Source organism: Streptopelia decaocto (genome assembly GCF_964273445.1).
Source record: "Streptopelia decaocto genome assembly, chromosome: 1".
Taxonomy (NCBI): Eukaryota; Metazoa; Chordata; class Aves; order Columbiformes; family Columbidae; genus Streptopelia; species Streptopelia decaocto.
In genome coordinates this window covers 79,979,753-79,999,941 of record NC_138663.1, presented here as the reverse complement: position 1 = coordinate 79,999,941, position 20,189 = coordinate 79,979,753, and the positions used below count along the sequence as shown (strand labels likewise).

The window sequence follows — 20,189 nt, the reverse complement described above, 5'->3', positions numbered from 1 at the left end:
AACTAATATTGTGTCTTAGTGTGGTTTTCCCAGAAGTTAAATCTGCTAAGCTGGTTTTCTTCTGCAAAGTTAATTACTAGAGGCAGCCTAACTATTCCATTGGGAAATTCCAGTTTTTTGGAAGAAGTTTACGAATATGGGAAAATTATATTTCCCACACTTTCTTCTTATGTCAGTGTTTTCCTATACTGAAAAACACTAAAGAAAATCTGAGCATGTAAAGAAGTAGAAGTGCCTTTTTAAATTTTAAAAGTAACACGTTTCATTTTTAGTGTTAATAACACAAAATGAGTGTTACTGTCTCACTGGAAGTGTTTATATGAAAAAAATACATTCTTTTCAGATATTTCTTTTTAGAACAAAAAAAGTTGGCTATATCCTGTCAGTCAGGAAAAAATACATTGTATCTATGTTCTTTGACTACTTGTTATCTATTTCATTTATTTTCTAAAAATAGGAAGAAAGGAATTAGAGAATTTTACTTTTTCTTTTTGCCTTCTTAAAGTTTTATTTAGGGTGCTCATCAAAGGAAGAGTCTAAAATTTGAAAGTAACACCTTAAAGTATAATAACTTTAAATTTTCTAAATTTGTACATGAAAATTGTTTTACCAACCTGTATTACCTGCTGAAAGATTTTGTTAACAATTTTCAATATGCCTATTTATTAATTAATTTTCTGCAGTTTCAATTTATTTTTCTGACATGATCATTCTGGAGTTATTAGTTTATATAACTCCTAATTCTTTGCCACCGTCCAAAAATCTCTGACTAAAATCCTGGAAAGAATTAATTTCATGACTTAAAGCACCTTAGTAGCTCAAATGTTTTTAATGAGACTATAGAGATGTTTAAAGATAGTCGTACGCATAAGTCTCTGCATAAGGACTGAAAGATGAAATATGCATAAAGACCTAAATATGAAACAATGTAACAGGACCTAAAGGGGCTTAAATTTATGAGGCAAGAAGTCCATCACTTCTGAAATTCAGGTGTATCTAATTGCCCCAAGTTAAACACCAAAAGTACAAGTCAAGTGTGAGAACATATGAGCAGTACAAGTTGCAGTCATGAGTTTCAGCACTTCTTTTATCTTTGTCTGCCTTGAAGAGTAGGTGTTTATTGTTGCCGTTTTGATGCTTTCTGTAATTATTGATTCTGGATAGTATAATAGTTTGCCCTTTGCAATTGGTTATTTATTTTCAGTAATAGCCTCTTGTGGAGGGCATTCAAGTAATGCTTTTAGAAATCAGAGTAAATTATGTTCACTACCCACTTTATATCCTTAATTTATTTTTGTTATCCTTTTCAAAGTACCGTGACAGTTAAGAGAGGCACTGCTATTCCCAGTGTCTCTACACATTTGACCCTATCCAGTTTCGTTTGCCCAAGCTGGTTGTTCTTCTGCTGAACTGAGTTCCCTGGAACTCAGTTTTCATCTGCTGCAACTGTCAGTATCTTTCTTGGCTTTTCGTTCATTTCAAGCATGACATAAACTGCTTTCCCATCTTCAGGAACAGCCGCTTTCTTGAAGGAGTTATCATGTGTTCTTGTTAACAATTATCTGGGCTAGAAAACTTGTTTGATCCCTTCAGAGCCACCAATGGAATTCCCTCTGCGCAGATTTATTGCACATGAGTTGTTTAGGTGATTCCGTATCATCATCCTGCTTTAGAGATTTCTTCCTGCCCTTCCCTCCTTTTCTTTCTGCCAGTCACTCCATGATTTTTTGTAGAATGTGACTCTAGAGACAGGAAGTTCAACAATAAAACAGAAGGAAAAGGGAAAGAAGACATCATGTTCACTGTCTGTTTTGATTATATTATTTTATTTGTTATTCTTTTCAAAGTATAACTCTTTACAGAGGCAAATATTTTCTCTTTCCTGCTCCCATCAGAAACATTTTATTGCATCATCTCTTTCTCCAAAAGCTTTCGGTACATACCTTTTTCAGGGGAAGTTGTTCTCATACACAGTCAAGTATACATCAAGCGCTTTTAAATTAATCTCTGTTGTTTGGTCTTGGTGTCTTTTTCTACTTGTTCTGTACATGATACCTTTGTCCTTCATCCTTAAATGAGTCCCCTGCCTTAAGCAATTTCTGTGCAATTCAGCTTCTTCATCACTGGTTTATTTATCTGTTTTGCCTGGTGACATACAAAACCGCTGCAACAATTTACTAATGTGTATTCCGAATAGCCATCTCATAATGAAAAGACCTGTTATGGAGTATTTGGTGGGTGTGGGATATAAGCCCACTTGTTCTATTTATTTTAAGGCAACTTATAGGCAAGGGTTTTAAAATCTTTTTTTCAGTAATGAAGGTCAGACAGAACACAAAAAGCAGTTGTCCAACAATCTCTATTAACAAGAAGAATTGCTCCAATCTCCCCGTGAATTAACTCCCAAGTGTTTTATCAATAGGGTTAGTACTAAGCTCCTAACAAACCTGTAAAATTTGATAGTCTTAGAAAACGGTATAAGGCATCAGGAATGCTGTACTGAGCACTTTCAAAGATAGGTATTGAACGTGAAGTTTAGAAAGGATTTAAATCCACCTTAACGTTGTTATGCAGTCTCGTTCCTGGTGACCCTGACTGCAGGCTGCTTTATATGTGTCTAACTGAACAGAGGATCCTAACTCAGCTCAGGAGGTGCCTGAGCTGGACACAGATTGCTTTTTAACCATCATGAGTCTATCGCAAATTTCTTGTTACAAGGTAAGCTTCCAGATGATCACCAGAGGCAATACACACTGCAAATGCGAGGTCTACACTAAGAACTGTGACCATGTCTAACCTCAGCTGTCAACATCTGTGTTAGCTATACTGTCACTTAGCAGAGTGGTCTTATGGGACCAGGTGTAATCAAATCTCCATGATTTACAAACTCACTAACTTCAATTGTCCCACAATGAAAGGGATTTTAGTTGTCACATTCATTTGCACTTTGCACAGGCAAAGGGGCACAAATAAAGATACTGTGGCTCATTTTACATGGGGAATCTAGATGTTAACAGAATGATGAATCAAAGCCCTTAGCTTAGACAAGCATTATAGCTTGTTTTCTACAGTATCTGGTAAGCATGATTAAATCTCAATGTAACCAATTCAATTACCACAGAAACAGATAAATCTTTCAAAACAGGCCAGTCCAATGTGTGAAATATTTCTTTCAATACTGATCAAAATAGTGGGCACGTCCAACACAGTTATTTTACTGGAAATCTAACATTAAGGCTCTGATAGTGAAAAAATAATTATCATAGGGAAGTTGATATATACATAAGAAGAAGTAACTTTACATATACATATATATCATATATATATGTGTATATATACGTAAGAAGTCATGAATAAATAAGACCATAATGATTTAAGAACTATCCTCAGTTACCAAAGCAATTCAGAAGATTATTTCTAGTTTGATGATTCTGCCTGTAAAGATAGATGTTAATATAAAAATAAAGTAGGTAAAACTGTAATAAGAAAGAGATTTCAAATTTGTGGTTAGAGAACTTTTTATGCAGTAGGTACCTCAAACAGCTGCAGAAATGGCAGAAAACAGATTTAAAACCATGTTTTCTGGAATAGACTTGACTTCTGGTCATTCGGTTGAAGAATATAGGTGAAAAATAGGAGATGCATGTTTTGAACATCCAGGTCACGTAGTTTACCTAAGTCAAGGGTGCTCATGACATTCAGAAATCTTTCTAAGTAATAAGTGGATAAGATTCAGACCAGTTTACCCAAGGCAATGTCCAGTGAAAACCTCTCCAGGCAACCTTTTTCAATATTTAATCATCCTTGTAGTGAAAGGGTTTTTTTCTTATGGCTATTTAGAACCTCAGCTGTTTCAATTTTCTCCCTTACTTTTGCCTGGATCCATCTGTTTCATAACCTCCTATGGATACTAGAAGATTGCTGTTTGATCTCCTGAAAACCTTCTCATCTCCTAGGTAAACAGGCCCACCTTTCTCAGCCTCTCCTCATAGGCAAGTGCTCTAACTCCCAAACATCTTGGTGGCCCTCTGCTGAACTTACTCCAGTTTAGTGACATCTTTCTTTTTTTGGCAAGATATGAACAAGTGCCAAGTAAAGGCCATCTACTGGCTGCTCTCTCACGAGTTCAGCCCAGGCTGCTGTTAGTCTTTATCACTTCCAGGGCTCATATTTGGCCCACCACTGTTTCATACTCAGCTCGCTGTCCACCACCTGGAGGGCCTTGTTAGTGAATCCTGAGGCAAAGAAGGCAACATGTATCTCAGCCTTGTCTGTGTTCTCATGTCACTAAATCTCCAGTCAGCAGCAGGTCCACATTTTCTTCATTCTCCTTTCACTGATGATGAATCAATAGAACTTATTATTATTGCATTTCATGTCCTCCACCAGTTATAAGTCCAGTTGAGCTTTGGCTTTCCTAACACCATTTCTGCATGCCCAGGCAAACTTTCTATATTTCTCCATTGTGGCCAGTCCTTTCTTCCACTTCCTATATGTGTCCTTTTTTCTTGGAAGCTTAGTCACGAGTTCCCGGTTTGAGCAAGCAACTCTCTATGTGTATGTTACTGGAAATAAAAGCTATTAAAAATACAGTTGAGATTAAATCTCTCAGGATAAATAAATCCTGGGTTTTTTGAGAAGCTGTTTCAAATTGCTAATTCACTTCTCACTTCTACTCCTTTTTATAGTACTGTAATTACTATAGGGCAATTGAAGTTTAGACTATCATTTTATTTAGACATGGATGGATATATGTATGTCAGGTCTGGGTGATTTGAGGAGTAAAGTCTCAGCAAGAGTCTGTTTAGTGTTGAGCAGACATATGTCTGTGGAAGTGTTAGCAAGATTTTTTCACTAAAAGAAATAGAAAACAAAAGTTTTCTAAACAAATGTGAAGATAGATTTACAGTACAAACCAGTGAAAATAGAAGTAGTATCAACTGTCATTGAAGTCAATGGGAAAACTGCTGTCAAGTCCAGCATTTACATTTTATACAAAGCTCAGAACTACTGCTCTGTTGCGAGGTCACTTAAAAGATATTTATCTCATTTAGATTCTATGCTTGCTGAGGAGACTGTCACCTTCTATGACAGGTTTGTGATGGGACTGACATCTTTCAATATTTTCATTATGAGGATATGTTTGTTCATTTTTAGTAGAGATCTGTTGTAAGAGGTTTTGACTGTGATGAAAGTTGGGATTAATAGTGATAGGTAGCTTTTCAGAAAGGTATCTGAGGGTTATACTACAGACAAGTTAAATATGAGTCAAAAATAGAATATTGAATCAGAAAGAATTAAATGTGAAGTAATCCTTTTGCTTCACGTGTCACTGGTGAAACTTCAGCTGGAGTATTTTCAACATTTTACTTTTAGAAAGATTTGAATAAGGAGTCCAGAGAAATTACAAGGAGTCCAGAGAAAAGCAATTAAAATTATCAGACATCTGGAAAACAAGATTTATGACAAACGGATGAAACAATTATCTATGGAAGATGGAGGAAAGACATAATAACATTTAGCAAGTACATTTGAGGCTGCTGTAAAGAAGATGGGATCTTCTTGTTCCCTTAGGAAAGAAGAAAAATTAGTAGGATAAACACACAGCAAGGTTAGGTTAGGCATTAAGGGAAAAACATGAGGGGAGATACTGGAACAGAAATTTGATAGGGAGGTTGGAGAAGAACTCTGTCACTAAAAATCTTTGAGAATAGGCTAAATAAGCATCTCAGAAGCATGTTTATGATTGATGTTGTCCTGGTAAGCAGAAAGATAAGGTATTGCTTGTGATTCCTTTCCAGGTATATTTTTTATGACTCTTTATGTGTTTGCTTGAGACTAATTGTATTGTGCTGTTGTTCATTGTTTCATTTTTAATATGTGAAAGGAATACATTTTTGCTTGTGGTTTTTTCTATGTCTACAAGTGCATATGATTCCTATGATTAGACATTTTCACTTGGCTTGCTGAATTATGCACTCATGTTCATTTACTTTGTGTCAGTGTGTTCTTCAATAAGCTCTTGGCTCTTGCTGCTGGGCAAATGATGTCAGCATTCAAATGCTCCCTAAAAGCTTCTAAATTCCACGTAGTCATGCTGAATACTATCAGTCACTCTTGACTCAGCCAAAATTATTTTAAAGCAGTCAGGGAATACACGAAGGCATATGCTGCTTAGCAGTTGGTTTTTAAATTGAAACAGTTCTGTATGGTTTCTCATGCACTTTCTACTATGTCCGTATGACAACTTGGACTACAACAGTTTTGATGTTGCATTACTGTGTGTGACTTGAACTTTTCCATAGGAAGTTTAGATTGGATCAGAGTAAAGGTCATTTGTTGCTGATGATCTCATCTGCTTTTTCGACTTAATGTAAAAGGAACTCAATGTATCATTCTTAATCCTTCTGTACCATGAGATTCATAGTAGGAAAAACTAAAACCGTTGTTGACCTTACAAACTTTGTTAATCAGTTTACATCCAGTGTTTCATAACAAATCCTGATGATCTTACTGGTCGTCTTGGAAGGCAGCGTATTTCCAGCCTACAGTGAAGTCTCAGTAAATGTTCCCATCACCCCAGAGAAAGTTTATTTTTGCATGATGATCTCTTCAGTTACTTGAGGTTTCCTTTCTTTCCTCCCTCTCATGACATATCATCCAAACATTCTTAATCTCCAGAGGAAGTGCAAAACACATTCCCATGAAAATCTTAAATTTCTAAAAGCAGTACACAATAAAGAAATAAAACAAAACAAAACAAACCCATAAAACTAGCCTTGCTTCTCACTGAATCACTTGAGTAAACTCTTTTGTCACAGCCATTGTAAAGTATGAGTCTTTAAGGTCCAGGACTGCAATCAGGTTCTGTCATAAGTGGGTATATTGCCTTTTTGACTGATTTCTGTTATAAAACCAAAGGACTCATTAATGTCATCCAGAGCTTTAGTGGGGGAGTAAAAAAAAAAAAAAGAGAAAGAAAAGAAATAGTGAGCAAGCTGTGGTAAGGTAGCTTTAATGATTTTGGGAGGCATATCTTTGATCTATATCAAGCCACATCAGATGGCTTAATTAGGCTTTTTTTTTTTTTCTAGAAATTATGGTACCAAACATTACCACTATACAGTAGGGATCATTCAATAATGCTTCAATTCTGTATTTCTTTAGAACATCATAAAGAAAAGGGGTTTGGTCTTCTACAGAGATATGGTAAAAGGCTCATTACACCTATTTTGTTAAACTGGTGCCAGTCATTTCATTAATTTGATGGAAGTTGTAACAGACACAGATTTCAGGCCAAGGGGCTCTTGTCCCATTGACTGTAACACAGTCTTTGGTCTTTGAACATCCTATGGATATAAAGTATTATAAGGCTTAGCTGTGATCTTGAGGGTATGTTTTGGACTAAGCAGCATTTCATGTTTATGTCTTTCAGATAACTTCATGTGAGCAAGTCATGTAGTAGACTTATATCCAAATGAGTGATATCTGTCATAGTTATTATTACCAGGCCTTTGGATGCATTGCATATCTTCTGAATAAATGCCATCATATAATATGATCTTGACAATGTACCACAAAGAAGGTTTAAATATAAAGAAGATTTAAATATAAAAACACAGGCTGTGCTTGGGGATAAGGTTCATTTGAGTGTGTGTGTGTGTAAGTTAGAATGTTCATCCAGCACCAGGGTATACATTGCTTTCTTATGTAGGCTAAAACAGCCTCCATTGTTTGCTAATGTAAGTTTTCCCACACATTATGGATGGTGACTTGACTTGGCTGTTTGTAATTTTGCTGGAGTAAATTTTAGACTATCCCCTTCCATGTTTTTGTATTCCAAAGGAGTTTGTGAAAACAGTAAGGAACATTTTGCATCTGTGTGTAGACATTCAGTCCTGTCATTTGTTTTTTTAGAGTCCTTAATGTACTCTTCAGTGAGTAAGCATCTCCTCCCAATGAAACTTTGCTTTTTGATATTATCATGAGAAATGACTATATTGTTTTATGTGTTTGTTTTTGTTTTTGTTTTTTTTAATTTCAATTGCAAAGTGTTCCCTTTATGAGCAGCCTAGACATAGGCAGGAATGAAGCTTCAGCATCTGATTGCAGGATTTACCTTTGTGGGAGAGGCTCTGATATCATGAGACCTTGAGCAAGAACAGGGAAAGCAAAATTCTGCGTTGCATTTTGCATGTTAACAAGGGAGAACAGGCCTACCAGCTTAGAAGACAGTCTCAAATGATACTGAGAAATTTTACACCTTGTAAAACTGCATAAAAAGATCTTGAAAGTAAAATTAATATAAATAATATAAATACTAAAATATTGGTTGTATGTTCAAATGGATCCATTAACAACACCAGTAAGACAATTGGCTAGTGTTGCAGTCATTGCATTATGTGGAAGTTGGCCCACAGCCCAACCCAAAAATGTTAAACACCATGTTTCTTCCAGTAAAGTAAATTCTGATTCCAGTATCTGTTTGCAGCTCAAGTAGCTTCATGTGGGAGACTTGGACTAGCTCAGAAAGGGCTATGTTTTCATAATGTAATTGTGTCTCTTGATGCACTTGAACATCAGAAATCAAATAGGAATTTTGGACATAATACATCAAATGGGACCTTTACAGCACTATTTTGATTTGGAATATTTTATGTCAAATATGTAAATGCAGAAAAGAAAAATATTTTATTTTTAAACACTCTCAAGATGCTACAGTGCTTTTAAATCAGGATTTAGGTTGGACTTCTGTCCATAGATAAGTGAAATTATTAATGTTGCTAATTTTTTGGCTCTATCTCTCTGGCTTCAACAAGTTGACCTGTGTGACCCTCGTTACATCAGTTTATCTAATACTTAATGTCTATTTTAAATACCTCTGCTAAACAAAAGACAAGCTAAAAGATGAATTAATGAAGGTACTGGGGCAATCTTGCTTTCTGAAATCAGTAATAGCCACAGTTTTGTAATTCTCTGAGAGCACAAAACTACACAATAACTGTGTAACAGTCATACTGCAGCATAACTTACACTGAACTCACATATTCCATGATACAGAAAAATGCGGAAGGAAAGAATAAGATTGACTATTCTGGACCTTCATCATTCCTAGTACTACCTAGCTGAAATTGAATAATATACTTTTAAAAAACCTTAATGCCCGGGGCTGCTTTGAGGTGAGTGATACCCATAGGAGATCTGCTTTCAAAGTTATTTTCAATGCAAAACAGGAAGAACTTCCAGACATAAGAAAGGGAAGGCCACTTGAACATTTCTTGTGACTAGGACTTCCAGCTACAGCCTAGAATCTCATAGCAACTTGACTTTCTGTGATAGAAAAAGACAGGCATTTTTAAAGGAAAATAAGGAAAATTCCTAGGAAAGCTTCTGTCTCATTTATCAATGAAACAGCAAGCAGAGCAGGTTCAGACGCAGCCCATGTTTGAGGTTTTAGCAAGAAACAGAGATCCTCAAATTTGTTTCTGCATAAAGGCTTCCCAAGAATGTTTAGTTTACTCAAGTTCATTTTGAATTAAGGGTTAACATGCTGTGTGTATTTCCTTGGAATATAGCTCTCTAATCAGTTTACATGCCTCTATATAAAACAGTGATGATGAGTAAATCACTGCAGAAGCTTTGACTGTGCAAGGATGCAGTATATCAGGCCTTTCTGAAGCTATCAAATGATGGGATTGTTAGCAGAAGTCTAGCTAATCTGTTTTTTTCTGCAATAGCATGCCATAGCCACTAACTATTCCAGTGATAAGAAAAAAAGGCAAGACATGGTATCAGATGCTGTACCTCATTTACTCTAGGTTGAACACAGAGTTAACTGTACCAAAACCAACACAACGTATTTAGGCTTATTCTTTTCTAACTTGGGTCAGAAACAACACTTTAGGATGGTGTATATTTAATGATAGCATCATATGTTGTATTTTTTTGCTGGAGTTGTGGAGTTGTAGTCTTTTTCTTAAATTCACTCCTTGCCTAGTGGGGAGTTGATATTTATATCCCATCCTCTTTGAGAACAACTTTTAAATATTTCAGTACCAGAAGAGACCTTGTTTCTATATTCACTTCCAGGCTGGAGTCACGAAATTAAAGCAATGATAGTTTAAAAAGAAAAGCAAAAAATAACGAGAAGAAAACAACGTGTAAGCTCCAAACTTGTTCAGTTGTTGGCTTTCTCACTAGGAAGCTCTTGCTGTGATATTTGCCTCTGCCCCCAATTATTCAGTGACACCAGACAAAGCAGTAGAGCTGTCCACATTGAGGAGGGGAGAGTTCAAATAATGAGGAAGGTAATACTGGAAAAACAAATGTGAATAATGAGTTACAAATATTAACTGCCTTGCATGATTTGCTACTTTCGGTGAAATTTCTCATGTCATTGTTCTCTTTTCAAGGGACCGAGCGCCCTTCATCTTCACATCAGAGATGGAGTATTTCATCACAGAAGGTGGAAAAAACCCACAGCGTTTTCAAGAGTTTGTGGAGCTTTGTTGTCGAGCTTATAATATAGTCAGGAAACACAGCCAGTTACTCTTGAACCTGCTGGAGATGGTAAGAAGCTTGAGGATGAAACCAAAAATCAATTTCCTCTGGTGTCCTCTTCCCTTTTACCACTTCTCTGCTGCCTTCTATGATTTGAAGATGTATCAGCTGCACTGCAGGAAATGTTAGCGCTGGCTCTTCCTGTGCAAAGGAACTATCCAATTTCAGTACTAATTTTTGAGAAAAGCTAAGCTGCTAGATTTTTTCTTTTTTTTTTTTTTAGTGCGTTCTTTTTTACAAAATAGCAAAAAACTGCAAAAGAAGATGGGTATGAGTTTCACATTCAGGAATTTCACTCCGCCCTTTTTGGAGATTTTCTAGCAATCATTTACCAGTACCATTCATGGCTACAGCAAAAAAAAAATATGTCACAGACTAGGTGATCTGATAGTACCTAGCAGCACTGCAGCTAACAGTGATGCCATTAGAATGTTTTTTGTTTTGTTTTGTTTGGGGTTTTTTTTCACATTTCCACATTCTGTTCTTAGCATGACAAACACAGGAAAGAGCACTACCAATATTAGCACAGGTTTAAAATCCTTTTGCATAAGATTTTAAGACCTCTAGGAGTTTTTATCCCTTAACTGTTCCTACCAATTCACATGCTGTGGCTGATTCCATAACTGCTTTATGCCTCTGTTTACTTGTGTTGGAAAGGTTAATGATTTTCTCCCTTCACAAGTAGAATGAGAATATTAAATTAACTAATATTTGCTAAGTTTCTTGGCTAAGATATTAATCTAAAAGTTGTGTCCAGGGCCCCATGCAAAACCTAGGTGACTGCTCTGTGCATGAAAAAACCTACACAACTTTATGAACAGAACCCCTGCTGAGGTTGGGGTACAGCCGAGAAGTTGCTCTGCAAACACTCCTCTATCATCTCCAACTTCTGCAACTGAGAGAGGAGAAACAGCAAGAATTTGTCATCTTTTTTCTGTCTTGTCTGTTGATTCTCATGCAGTGGTACAGTGCAATATGGAGCAGAAAGGATTGCCCCAGATCTCTTAACCCTGCTTCTAAGTAGTCACAAAGGTGCAGCAAAACTGCATTCTCATCGTAAAGCATAATTTTGCCCAAGTATGTTGTAACCATATAGCCTGAAAGCAGTGCCGAGTGTGTCTTAACTTAAAGAGCCTTTGAGAAATTCAGGATTGTCTATGCTTCCCTCATCCACAACAGTAATCTCTACATTTCTGAACAGGTTGCCTAAAATCTCATGCTGCAAATATAGCTATATCTTGTACCTCCTTGTCCCCATTGCAGTCCCTTGTTCGGCAGCCAGCAGAGATAATGATGTTAGATTACTCTAGGATAAGAGACAGAGCGTTAGGAAAATGTTCCTGGCAGGAGCTCTGAAATAACTAGCTATCTCTGCCTGGATATAGCTCCAGTTTGTGTATATTCAGGACATACTGCATCTTTTGTTTCTGCTGATCTTTAAGGAGAGTTAATAGTGCTGAGCTATAAGTCAGCATACAGATATATTTTAACATTTGTCAATGGGCTGCAGTTCAGTCAATTGTTTTACATTTCATAATTGAAAAATAACTGTCAGTATATTCACACCCCATCGTTGAGCACTTCATATCAAAAGGAAATTAAACAGGGCAGGTTTGTGAACACCTTGTTTTTGGAAGGTGAGTCTGGTTCTGCACTTGAAATCGGGTATTGGTTGGAAACTGTAAGTATCAAAATGTTTTAGTTTTGTGGGTCATTTCTACAAAAGTGACTGTTAAGAAGTTCTGCTTTGAATTCATTTCCTTGCAAAACATCTGATGTTATCATGAAGGGGCAAGATAAATTAACCACTACCTATTTATGTCAGTGACAGTCTAAGATTTCTCGCACTATCGGGAAATCTGCATCATTAATCTTTCATTCCCCTCCCACATTCTGTTTTCTGAGATGCTATTTATAAAACGTGGTTAAAAAATCTCAACAATAAGGCTATTTCAAAAAAGTACAGTACTTCACAGATATAGTGAACTGTGCTCTGCATGGTCAGTAATTGTTAGTGGTTTCTAGCAAACCTTGATTGTGAACAACAATTTGGGAGGTTTGGCCCAGTTTGGGACTTAATGCTTTTTCTTGGTGGTGAGCAGCATGTTTCCTGAGCTGTAGTGACATTTGCTACTGGGAGTAAGAAATAATCCATGAAGTTTCCATCACTTTCAAAAGCAGAAACACCTGTGGGAGACCCAAGAGTCTGCTGGCAGAGTTCAGCTGTGTAAATGCCTGTAGTTCATCAGCTTTGCTCTCATTAATGAATTGATGTGAACTATTATAAAGAGGGTGATCACAGGACACAAACACCTTTTGATTAGTTTAAAAAAAAATGCAAAATCCATTGCTGTTACAAAGATTTTTTTGTGGTCAAAAATTATTAAAAGGGGCTTAGAGGTTACACTAAACAGCAAGTAATTGATCCACTTGCCTCTATTCTGACAAGATACAGGTCATCCTAATAGTATAAAACAGGAGACTACCTAGAGCCGATCTAAGACTCAAGAATCCCATGTCCCCATACAAGTAATTTTGCCCTTCTACAACTCAGAGATGCCATTTGGGAAAAGAGGAGCAGGAAACACTCCTATTTGAGAGGTCTAATGCATGTAAAGTACATATCAGAACTATTAATTTTTTTTATGGGATTTTGGGCTGTGTGTCACACGCCAGCTCTGAATCAAGGCCTAAGGAGACCATAGGCAGCTCCATTCAGTGAGTCAGAAGTCCTGGGATAACCAACTGTGGTTGGTCAAGACATATGTGAGGCCAAACAAGGGGAGAAATTGAGATATGCAGGCAATTAAACTTAGGCAGTTAGTGACATTTGAGTTGCTCTAGGCAACCTGTAGTTGTTTTCTGAACAGTTGTTCCGTGTCTTATCTAATTAGCCTCCAGTATCACTAGCCACAGTTTCCAGAAGCCTCCTGCATCAGAGTACTGGAAACACGAAAGATACGTTGTATGGAGCAAAAGGGAAGAAGCACTATAATAAGCCTTAAGGTGCATTTTCAGTCAGCATAGCACTATGTAGGTAGTGCCCAGCTAAAGATATTTCTTTGCTTCAGAAAATGGTTTTCCATTTTCTGCAATGCAGAGACCCTTAATAAAACCCTGGTTTTCAGTTGCACTACAGATCATTCAGATTATGTGTTTATGTTCATATCTGGCATTGTTTCCTTTTCTGATACAGAGCAAGAAGCTTAATTTGCCCATGCAGCAACTCTCTCTCTCTTTTTTTTTTTTCTCATTAAAAATATCAGGAGTCGTTAAAATCTTTTACAAATGGGTTGAGGGCATACATTGCTTGTCCTTAAGTGCTGAATGTTATTATTGTCCCTACTCTCAACTCACTTAAATTCACCCCATTGAGCTTTCTGCCTTTCTGCTCCTTGCTAGGCAGAACTCTGTGAGACAGCAATCTAACTGTCCAGTGGTTGCACAAATAGGGTCAGATACAAAGCAGAATTTTCTTCATTAGGGGTTTCACTGAGAAGGTTTGAAGGAATGAGGAACATATCTTTACATCTCTTTTCCCCTTACTCCATACATCTCTCAACCAAACCTTAAAATAAAAGCTTCCTTTCTTCTCTGTGGGTCTTTATGTCTGAGCTAGACATAAATATCAATGAATAACACACAACAGTGACTGCAAATTCACATACATTTCCTTCCAAGCAATGCGAAGGAGTGATTATTTTTTTCTCCACTACACACAAATCATCTCTCTCAACTTACTGTGATTGTTCAGAAGAATCAGTAAGTTTTGAAGCAAGTCAATTTTTTATTTTTTGACATTTTAAAATGCCTTGAGAGAGCTTTGTGGGCAAATGGACACACTCAATTGTCTACCCTGCTTGTTGTGTTACTTTGCAAGGGGAATATTTGCATTATTTGTCTTTTGAACTGGAACAGCTCTGTCCCACATCCATGGAGAATGATACACTTCTACAGAGGGCAACTCTCTGTGCCCAGTTCAGGGCTTCTGCTATGAATCGACATGTAAAGGAAGCTTCCCCCTCCATTGACTGTAAAGGGAGGGAATATATGATCCCTTTGCAGGAGGGATTTAGAGCAGTGTTGGTGGGATCAGTGGTTATAAATGAGAAGGTGATGTTGCGCTAAATTGGATTAGGACTAGGATAATACTGTGAGCATAACAGAAACATGGTTAACTGTTGTTCAGGTGGCTGAATTTGGTCTCCTTCCCTTTATCACCATTAGAAGACTATGAAGGAAGTTTAGCAATGCACATGTTGAGATGATGATATCTGAAGAGAATCATACAGAATCAGAGAATGTTAGGGACTGGAAAATAAATAACTAAAATGGATCGATTATTTTGGCCCGTGCTGCTTTCCAGCACCTCAGTGTGAAGTTTTATAATGCAATATATTCACTTTAGTGTTCCAGATATTGCTCCAGCATCAGAACCACTTTTCAGATCAGTAAAACTTTGTGTTTTACAAGTCTTTCACTGTTAAAACTTTCTTGTCTCAGCCTCATTTCATGGACTTATTATATTTCTTTACTTCTAGATGCTGCATGCAGGATTGCCTGAGCTAAACAGTATTCAGGATCTGAAGTACGTGTACGATAACCTCCGTCCTCAGGACTCAGACCTCCAGGCTACAAGCTACTTTACCAGGTAAAATCAGAATATAATCCAGAAACCTTACCTCCTTCAGGCATGAAGCAAAGCTGCCAAATCACAAAAAAGACCAAAAAAAAAAAAAAAGACAGTTTTTCTGTTTTGGTAAGAGGTTATAATGAGTGAAATTATACAAAAGGATAATTGGTCTTCACATGTATACTTTTCAAAAGTCCTTTCCTTTTGCATGTTTTAACCAATCCCCTCAAATTTCTTGCAGAAACAGTTGTACATTTGTGCTACTCTTGTAACAAGTCACTTTATTCAGCACCTAGAGGTTTCTTTGGCTTTCATGGCGAAACCATCCTGGCTTATTTCTAGCCAGCTTTCCTCTCTGCTTCTAAATGCAGCAGCTACATGCAACGGGATTTGGACTGCATTAAAAGGTTCAACCTGTGGACTGAGTAAAGACCTGGAATTCCTCCATTTTATTCCCTTTTCTGTTCTTGCTTTGGCCTTCTGTGTTGCTTCAGGCAAGTTACTTTACCTCTGTTAGCCATAGTTTCTCCATCTGCAAAATAATATTGATTCTTCCTTTTGAGCACTTAACAGATCTATCACAGAAAAGCATTGTGTGTGAATATATGTATGTTTAAAGCTTGATTTGCATTTGGATAACGAAAACTTTCACTTGTTTGTGATAATAACAGAGGATTATTGATGAGGAACTGCAGACGACCTGTATAAAATCAGTTTGAAGCCTTCAGTTCTGATCTTTCGGGTCAGGCCTCTACATTGCAGATAATTCCAGCTGTTTATGTGACGATGCTCTAGATGGAGCCAGGGGAGATTGACTGGGCTTGGAAACTCACTTGCCCATTCTATGCACAGTCTGAGAAAATCTGTGCCTGTCAGACCCTGTTCTGTGCAGCACCATCATTGCCCAAGGACAGCCTGTGAATTCACGCACCCTGGACACCACGTACACAGGCAAAGCAATCCAGACTCTTCTGACGTCTTCCTCTGGCCCAAGTGCAGGGCACATTTCCAGGTCACAGCACTGGGGGCTGAGTGAAGGGCTCCTTTCAAATCAGAGCCCTCAAGGATGCTCCCATAAGGCGGCACAGTTCTCTGCACTGTGCAAACTGCCTGGAGGCAAGACCAATCCCCTGCCCTTCAGTACAGCCAGAGGGCACGTTGCAATGAATAAATGAGATGAAAGCTTGAACTGGAGCAGCTGACTCTCATTACTATTACAAAGGCCCCTATGAAGATTTTGGGCAATTTGAATTGCGTCGTTTATATGTGTCCTTTTTGTTTATTAGAACCAGAAACTGAGGCTGCAGATTCAGAGAATGCTTGGAACAGAGACCTAGAGAGTTTAAGGAAGATCTTTCTTTAAAGAGGAAGAGGGAAACCTCTCGCACAAAACTATTGTTCCATTACACACAGTAGAGCACTGAGTTCCTTCTTTAACACTTACTTTTTCATATGCTTTCCTTCTTGCCCCTTAACTAAATTGTTTTGTTTTAAAATTTAATTACAGCTTCATATTTACCATCTACTCCTACCTTACACTTTCCTTTAAAATTTCAAATATTCCCGAATTACAGGCTTATATTTCCACTTCAAAGAGAAAACATGCAGTTTCAAATTAAAATGCCAAATCTTTATTCTGTCAAATACCCTGAGTGATTTTGTCTGTCCCTCGTGAGTAAAAATCTCAATTCATTTAAGAAGTAAAAAAAAGGCTCAGGTATACATAACAAATATGGAAATATGAGTCTTCAGAGTGGAAATTGCTAGCTTAGAGCTAGAGTCTAGTGCTTTTCTGGAGATGGAAAGGGTCAGTTTGCTTTTCAGTCAGATGGGACAATGATTGTGGTTTGGGTTCATATCACTGAAGTCTTGCTTAGCTGGAAGATGAAGGATGAGGTCTGCGTTCAGGACAGAGCTGTAGCTGCACCCTCTTGGAGTTGGGCAGGCTGGTCATGGTGTTTTGAGGGTTAGGGTGAAGGAAGTGAGAGACTTCAGGGTGGGAATTCAAGGGCAATGTTTTCTCAGCCAAAGCATGCGAAAAGACAACTGGTCTCAGGAAGGAGATGTGGCTCAACACTGTTTTGGAAGTCGAAAGAGTTGGTGCTCTTTGTTGCCTGCTAGAGGATCACGTTAGGATTAGGTTCAGCCCAGAGAGACTACAGGTAGGTCTCAGAGGCCAGCATGTCCTTCTTCCCATTAGATTTCTTGTTAGGGTTGATGTTCAGATAATGAAGGCCTTCACAGTGGAAATGCCACACAAGTCCTGCTTACCAACAAAACTGGCATCATGGTGCAGATCTGGACAGTGCTGTGGGCTCTGTTCTTATTTGAAACTGTATTTTCTGCTAAAATGTTTTTGGTGCACTCCAGATCTATTGTTCCAGTTTCCTTCAAAATGCTGAAGTGTAGTTTTGTTTTTGTCCACAGAGATCACTATATCGCATAGTAAGGTCAGATATCACTAGGGTGCATATTTTGTGCTTTGATACTCTTATGGTATGTTTGTCTTATAAATGCTCATTTGCAAGAAGAAAGTCTTTTGTCATCAGCTCATGAATTTCCATGGATCTCATTTCTCTTAGTGGTTTTTTTTTTTTCCTTTATTTTAATTTCTATTCATGTTGGAACATAATTTGTGATAATTCAACACATGCATTAACTAACGTTTCTACGTGTCTAAGCATGGCAGAACGTCAGGTTTCACGTCTAGTAATATTTTAACTTCTGAAAATCATATCCAGGAACTTTTCAAAATAAAGATTTTGGGATGGCCTGGTACCTGGATCCATGCAGAACTTAGCCCTCTGTATAAGCATGTTATGACCTGCCTCCAGGAATGTTGATATATTGAGGACTTTGTGAGCTTTGCATTATCTACATCATATTTATTCCTGTCCTTCAGAAAAATTCTTCCCTATTTCCTTGTTATACAAAAAGTCTGTGTGAGAAAAAAATCCAGCGACCCATTTCTCATGATCACTCTGTAGCTTATTCCTGTGTCTCTTTTTCAGGCTATCCTTAGAAAGGCAAGGAAACTGAAAGTTCTACTTATTAGCATAACTTCCAGTAGCTCTGAAATCCTTCACAGTTTGTAGCATCTTTTTCTCCATAATTACTTTCAAAAACATTTTATTGTTGTTGGGGTTTTTTTAGGTATTTTCTAGGGTGCAGCCATTGGAATTATAAAATCTGCCACCAGAATGTTATTTCTTGTTGTAAATACAAGGTAGTTACTGTAATCTTTCGGATCCGATCATATAATGTGTGTCTGCTGAAAACCCCAATGTTCTTCTAGTGGAAATAGGGGAACAGCATTTCACTGTAGAAATAAGTTGCTTTTAGCAATTGTCTGAGTTTGGTTTGAGCAATAATACTGACATTGCCTCAGCTGTTGTTCAAAAACAATGTAAAATGATGAATGATGTCACAAATATTCCTGGCAAAACGATGTTAATTTGTTCTTTGCCATCACCTTTTTAGCCAACAGAATAATTTTACCAGAGTTTGGGCTGTAACGTACTGACCTCTTTCAGGATCGTACAGCATTCTGTGTTTTACCGAATTCCTTTTCTCTCATTCTTGATTTAAGACATGTTCAACAATCCGTTGTCTCATTTGTGTTCAGTATTCTTCACACATTGGGTCAGTTCACTGCTATGAGCTGATGAGGGGCAGTGTTAAGCCTCACAGCTTACAGCCTTCTGGAAGGTCCCACCCTCAGATTGTGGATAAACAATGCGCCAATTGAGAGTTATACAACAGTTTCTGTGTTCGCTTGTCAGTTCCGTGCACCTAGTGCCAAACGAAACATTGTTGTCTCTCCAGCATCTGCCCTGAACTCAGTTTGATCCTTGAAACTATATTTCATCCTTTCCCCTCCCTCCTTTCCTTTTACACTGGCGACACAGTTTTACCAGAAACTGGAAACCCATCTTCCCTCTGAATATAAATTTCCTCTTTGGTTTTCTGCAGATGTCTTCAAATGTCAGCGTGGTGTCACATGCTTCCTGGCATTTTTTATGTGCCTCTAAAGGGATGTATATTTAAAATTATTTTTAAGGGATTAAAGTTAGCCTAATGCATTGAATGGAGTTGATTTCAATTGATTGCAGTATGCAATCTAACCCACTCATAGAAGCCTATGAATAAGAGATGCACAGTAGATCTGACAATTACCAGCGAAGCACCAGAGCATATCTTCAGCAGCCTGATTGAGGGGAGTGCTGCTTGGGTCAGCTGCCATTTTTTCATATTTATTAACAGAATCATTTGTTAGGTACCTCTCATTGCCCAGGTCAAGCATATCCACTCCAAACTACAAATGCCAGCAGTTGCAAAGCTGGACAATTCACAGTAATTCCTTTCAAAACATGATGCTCATCTGAAACTGATCAGCCAATCCCTGTTTCTCAGGTGGCTGCAGAAATTCCAGGAAGAAATCTCCCAAACAACTGGAACACCAGCAAAAGCTGATGAAAGGGCATAGGCAAAACTACAGTACTAGCGTCTCTCAGTGGCATTCAAGCAGTTCGTAAAGTTTGTATTCTATGTGCCTCAAAGGAACAGAGGCAGACTTCCTCCTTGAATTTATGTTGTTTGAGGCATCTATACTGCTGTACAAACCCCACATGCCACCAGCTTAGGGGAGAGGAGTGTCCTCTGTCCTGGGAAAGGACCATAGGAGGACTAGTAGGGAAACAAGACCAGAAGATGCACATGAAGAGAGCATCTGATGTGCTCAGCCCATGGGATCAGTAAGTCTGTAAATAAACCTGAATTTTAAAAACTAGCAAAATAAGGGGTAATAAGATTATTATTATTATTGGCTATGTACTATCACAGTTGGAAATAAGTTATTAAACTGAAGAGTTATCACTACCATACACAAAAATAAGAATATCAACTCTCCATGAATAAAGGTTGCTCAAAATTAGAAAAGATCTGTCCCTCAAAGCAGTAATATTCTGGAAAAGTCTGTTACAAGCTGTTGGGGGCA

At 37.7% G+C, this 20,189-nt stretch overlaps 1 protein-coding gene across 3 annotated transcripts in view; it reads left to right on the top strand.

The window, feature by feature from the left end:
* Positions 1 to 20,189, top strand: part of PIK3C2G (phosphatidylinositol-4-phosphate 3-kinase catalytic subunit type 2 gamma) — a 255,904-nt gene that overhangs the window by 187,756 nt on the left and 47,959 nt on the right. For all 3 annotated transcript variants that reach the window (XR_014184867.1, XM_082061159.1, XM_082061158.1), the window contains exons 26-27: positions 10,413 to 10,569; positions 15,102 to 15,211. Coding sequence is in view for 2 of the 3 variants with exons in the window: in XM_082061159.1 (XP_081917285.1) it covers positions 10,413 to 10,569; positions 15,102 to 15,211 (267 nt within the window). In the remaining variant the exon portion in view is untranslated. The remainder of the gene's footprint in view (positions 1 to 10,412; positions 10,570 to 15,101; positions 15,212 to 20,189) is intronic.